This window comes from Condylura cristata, unplaced genomic scaffold, assembly GCF_000260355.1.
Source record: "Condylura cristata isolate star-nosed mole 26May11 unplaced genomic scaffold, ConCri1.0 scaffold00003, whole genome shotgun sequence".
In the NCBI taxonomy this organism is placed as follows: domain Eukaryota; kingdom Metazoa; phylum Chordata; class Mammalia; order Eulipotyphla; family Talpidae; genus Condylura; species Condylura cristata.
This window is the reverse complement of record NW_004567104.1, coordinates 71,029,508-71,035,296: the sequence shown is the minus strand read 5'-3', so window position 1 is coordinate 71,035,296 and position 5,789 is coordinate 71,029,508. Positions and strand designations below refer to the sequence as shown.

Here is a 5,789-nt window from a genome sequence, read left to right as displayed (position 1 = left end):
GTTTCATAGTTGCTTTTTAAGGCACTGAAGAGCAAAATATTAAACACACACATACACAGGCCAAACCTATTTTGTTGATGTGTTATGTCAAAGCCATGAAATACAATTATGGAAGTAAAATTAGGGTTATATAAGTTTAGTATTTAGCACATACATCTTTAGGCTTAAAATAATCATTAGAAAATTCCTGAAAAGATTGCTGTACACAGCATGAGCTCACAGCATGAGTTGTAAAATGAAAACAGAGCTCACATGAGATTAGACACACCCATTCCTGGAAGTATAAAAGTGTCTTGTGAGAGCAGTTGATATTCAGACTTCAAAATATACTCCTACAGGTCAACTGAAACTTCACCTCCTGACACCATGTATTGCAACTACTTTGGAAACTCCTATGGCAGCTACGGCTGTGGCTATGGCTCCCGCTATGGCTGTGGCTATGGCTCCCGCTATGGCTGTGGCTATGGCTCAGGCTATGGCTGTGGCTATGGCTCCGGATATGGCTGCGGCTATGGCTCCGGATATGGCTGCGGCTATGGCTCCAGATATGGCTGTGGCTATGGCTCCGGATATGGCTGTGGCTATGGCTCCCGTTATGGCTGTGGCTATGGCTCCCGTTATGGCTGCGGCTATGGCTCCCGTTATGGCTGTGGCTATGGCTCCAGATATGGCTCTTCCTTCTGTGGTTACCGGCCCTTTGTCTACAGAAGTTGCTATTCTTCTTGCTGCTGAAGCATCGCCGCTGTCATGTTTCTTCTAAAATGATCACTCCGAGCCATCAGAGCCATCATCGTCACTTTCTCATGATTACAGCTGAATTTATTGAAATTGTTTTCTTAGAAGTCCAGCTTGTTGATTAGGAAATCTGAGTTACACCAAGGTACTTCTGGAAACCGAAGGCATCTTTAATTCACAGACCAAGCGCAAACTCTAACTCCTTATTACAAATTTCTACATTGTGATCATTTACAAATAAACATGATTCTTTACTCCTAACAAGTTTGTGTATCTTGTGTCAGACACGGCCATTGACTTATACTTTTGTCTTCTATGTCTGTGACCTTTTCAGAGCCTGGTAGAGCTAATCTCAGCTAATCATTCCAACTGTGTGTTTTGTCTCAACACATTGCTCAGCACTCACTACTTACTGAAGGCTCTGTGCCTTGAATGTAATTCCTAAAATGAATGGGTCTTCGTTAGTTGAGTATTGTGATCTTAATTTATTTCACTGAAGCATTTATTCCTAAGCTTTTGTGTTAAGGGATTGTGGGTCTACTGGACCTATCTTTCTGTAGGTACACTGTCAGTCTGGGCATACACCTATACATACAGATAAACTTCTTAGGGAAATCTGGCTTGGGAAATTCTCACTTGAAAAATACTGTCTTGAAAGAATCATCCAAAAGTTGCAGAAAAATAAATAGGGAAAGCCAAATATACTCTTATGCTCATTGTTTCAGCCAAGTTTGGGAAACAACCTCAGTGACTAACAACAGATGAGTGGGGTAAGAAGATGTGGACTAGATATCCACAATTGAATTGTAGTCAGTGATAAAAACATGAAAATTTGCCACTTGCAACAACATAAATGACTGGAAGAGATTATACTGAGTGAGATAAGACAGGAAAAGACAAATACTGAGTGATTTTACTTGTATGTAGACTATAGAGAAGCCAAACAAAGGAAGACAGACAGACTGACATCTGAACACATCTGAAAAGGAATGTTTTCCTCACTGGTGCTGTACCAATGAGGTGTCTATACCCAGGCATGATCACCCGACTAGATTTGTTATAAAGGAAAATTATAAAGTCATGGAGAGAGATACAACAATCCATTTATAGTTACCTTTCTATTCTTACCCTATTCTAGAAAATTACTGGTTAGAAACAAATAAGCCCTCTAAAGCCTCATGTGAAAATAGATGATGACATACAAATACATAACTAGAATTTAATTGTTTTGTATCTTAAAGGGTGACCAGTAACAATATGTTTAAGATTTGTCAGGCAAACTAGTAGGGAAAATTAAAATTTTATTAAAAAATTTACCTTTAGCTTAATTGTTTTCATGCAACATTTGGGTCATGTTGCTAAATCAAGATACTCTGGATAAGTCATATGGCAAAGTGATTTCGTAGGACCCAGAGTCTTGGGCGAAAACTTGTAGTATTGGTAGTGAGATCCTAACTAGAGATCCCAGTTGGATGTTCTTAAATTCACTAAGACTATGAGCTATTAATGAATTAATTTCTGAGATGCTGTTTAATTTTGGTTATTTGTTACAGGCTACTTCTGCTGTTCTTTAGTTAGGTAGTAAGACATGTGGTTGATTTAGATGAGTTGGATATCATATTTGCATTCAGGTGATGTAAATAGACATTGACACCATACAGTATTAAGAACAGATCAATCTGGGAGAAAGGTGGGAGGCTGAGAGGCACTAGCATATATACTTGATTAATTTATCTTATACAGTGTTGAAAATAAATGTTCCCTCCATGGAGAGAAAAATGCTATATGCAAATTTATTTGGATTTATAAAATTATAACAGCACAGTGAGGAGTTTTTTTTATAAGGCAACATTGAGTTACAAATGAGGTTTCCTACAAACTGACTAGTAATTGGCAAGTTAATCAAAGTTCTTAGTCAAGCTTATTTTAATAGCTGCCATCCCCAAATTGAACTATCATGCCCCCCTCCAAAGAGCCTTATAGAGTAACTCCATCCCCAGCCCCCACCCCCGGTTTCATCTATGTTTTTGCACTTGGAAAGATTTCATCATTTATAGCTGAGTAGTAGCCATGGTGTGGATGTATTACACCTTTAACCACTCACTTGGGGCCTTTTGATAATGTGACCTGCATAAATAGTGCTGTGGTGAACACAGGCATACACATAGCCCTTCAAATTAGTGTCTGTAATTTTCAGGTAGTTACCTAGGTGTGGATCATATGGCAAATAATTGTTAATGTTTTGAGACTCTCCCTCCCAATTTTAATTGATGTCATGTTAGTTCCTCCTGTAGTCACCATTAAGAACAGGCTCTGATCCATAATTTCTTTTAGATTGACAAATCTTTCTTTGCTCTTTAAGTTTTTCTCTAGTTCCTCCTGCGATTGCTTTATCCTCCATCTTTGCTTTGCAGTTTAGTTCAACTTACCTGTTAGCACCTAGTACTTAGCACACATGACTTTTTAAACTCAAGTTCGTTGCCTCAGTCTCTGTCCTGTCAGTAATAGAAGCCTCACATTAGATTAAACAGGGCATGGTTACTGTTAAAATTAACTTATTTATTTATTTTTTTTAAAGATTTATTTATTTGTGCATACAGAACTGGGGTACAGGCCAGAGGCTCAGGGGCGGCGAGAGGCTTCACCGGAGACAGAATGGGGAACAGAACAAGCAGATAGATGAAGTACACTGCTGAGGGGAGCAGTGGGCGGGTCAGGAGAGGTCTGCCACACCATGTGGTCACCTCCGGGGCAGGTAGGAATTGAACTCATGCAGAAGTGGCTTTAGCTTCTTAGTGCTGTGCTTTAACCCTCTATGCCACAAGGGAGGGCCTAAAATTAACTTTTAAACTACAATTAAAGAATGATTTAAGAATGATAAATTCCTTAAAATTTTATTATTTTCAATTTATATATTTTTATATCATTCTTCATTTTTGTGGAAAGTGCTTTTTCATCTCGGTTATAATCCCCATGGAATCCCACAGCAATTCGCCCATGCACCATCACCACAGTCACTTGTGCTCTTCCCACTCCTCTTTTGATCCTACTCCTCTCTCCCCCTTGTCTGTGGTTTATAGTTGCCTGTTGATTTTGATTTTGTACTTTATTGTAATTACTTTCCTCCCCTTCCCTATCCTTTACATTCCTCCTAGAAATGAAACCATCTAGTATTTTTCTTGTTCTTTCTGGATTATTTCGCTGAGCATGGTTCCTTCTAGCTCAACAGAAGGATGAGAAGTTTCCATATGGTTTTCTTGGGATGTGGAAGAATGTTCCAGAGACAAAACTTGGACGGGACAGTTCAGCACCCTGGATAGCAAAAATTCACTCTTTGGCCAGGCCAGAGCTGTTCTCTATTAAGTGGACCAGCCAGAGACATCCTCTGGAGTGCAGATACTAATCAGGCATTTAGCAAGTGGTAGAAGTTCTGGGATGCTCAATGATACAAAAAGCTTAGTGGGAAAGTATAGCTAGAAAGGGAATCTGAATTTCTTGTGGAGTTGAGGGTTACAGACTCTCATGGATGACAAAATCTTCAAGGTGCTAATTTCAATAGACTGCAACATCACTGGTGACCTTCCACTGAAAAAAGTTTCACTGAATGTCCTCACCTACCGTCCTCTAGGGGAGAAAACAAATAATGCAGAACTCTCCTTCAGTTTCTACCCCATAACACTACTGAAAGAACTTACTATCATGCTCAGATTAAAGAGCAAACTCACAAAGGAACTCATTTCCCCTTGCAGAGCATGGGCAGTAGGTTCAAAACATTCCTCTCCCAGTACCAGAGGCTCTGTATGAAAAACAACTTTTCATGGCAAGTTTGTGAGAACCATTTACTAATTATTTGACTATTAGTAATGTGGTCAAATTCATAAACTTCATTTTCTGTAACTGCTAAATAAGAATAAGTGCATTCAAATGCATAACACCCTAAGGAAACATACAGGCACAAATTGTGCATTATCAGGAGTCACTACCTGCTTTTACTTCCCCCCTTTCTTATATTCAAACTTAAGCACCAGTTTTCAAATATCTATATTAACTTAGATGCTGTATTTCTTGATATAAAATGTTAAGACTTGGGCCTTGTTGGTGGCACAGGGGTTAAAGTCTCATCTGTGTCAAGCTAACACCCACCACTGCAGCCTGAGTTATATCCCTGGCCTGGGAGCTGACCCACATGGCAAAGCTGACTTCACCTGTCTCACCCACTACTCCCCTCAGCAGTGTATTTCAGTAGACCTGCCTGTTTGCTCCCTACTCTGTGTCTTGTGAATCCTTTCACCTCTCACTCTTGTGGTCTACAACCCAGATCTTGTATGCAAAATTGAAAACAAATCTATAAAAACATGTGAAGTCTTACTTTAGTGAAAAATAAGCAGAACAAGTTAGGAAAAATAAGGCAAATAAGGACACTTCTCTTATATGTAGAAGATAAAAACAAAGTAGAGGAACAGACAAAAACAAAACAAACAAACCATAGAAGTCTGACTGTAGAATTGGGAGGCAGGAGATCCAATGCTGTGTAGCTATATATAAAAGAATTACTGGGGCTTTGGTGGTAGGTGTGATATGGTAACATAAGTTTGTAGAGGTTTACACCTTAATCCTAAATCATATACAGGGCTGTAGCACTGCATGCCAATACTAGTAGTTTCTAAAACTTGCAAAAAAAAAATTGTAGGGACAAATTATACTATGCAACAGTGTACTGTAATGGATGTCATGATTGTAAGGTATCCAGCAAAAGGGTGGGTAAATACCATTAATCACATACTGTATGTTTGAGAACCAGTGAGAATAAAATATAAGTCTGAAAGTACTAAGTTTTGATTGATCACTTGTTAGTTGAATTATGACTATATAACACATATGTGACAAACCTGAAGGAGACTTGCACTGAATACTTGGACTTAGACTTGAACAAAGGAGTTCTTTTTTTTTTTTTTTTTAAGATTTATTTATTTGTGCATACAGAACTGGGGTACAGGCCAGAAGCTCAGGGGTGGCGAGAGGCTTCACCAGAGACAGAGTGGGGAGCAGAACAG

General features: G+C 39.0%; 1 protein-coding gene across 1 annotated transcript in view; it reads left to right on the top strand.

The window, feature by feature from the left end:
* Positions 1–366: 366 nt before the first annotated feature.
* LOC101627149 (keratin-associated protein 6-2-like) overlaps positions 367–5,789 on the top strand; it is a 7,142-nt gene continuing 1,719 nt past the window's right edge. Inside the window, exon 1 of the mRNA XM_004675513.2 lies at positions 367–671. Coding sequence (XP_004675570.1) covers positions 367–671 — 305 coding nt within the window. The remainder of the gene's footprint in view (positions 672–5,789) is intronic.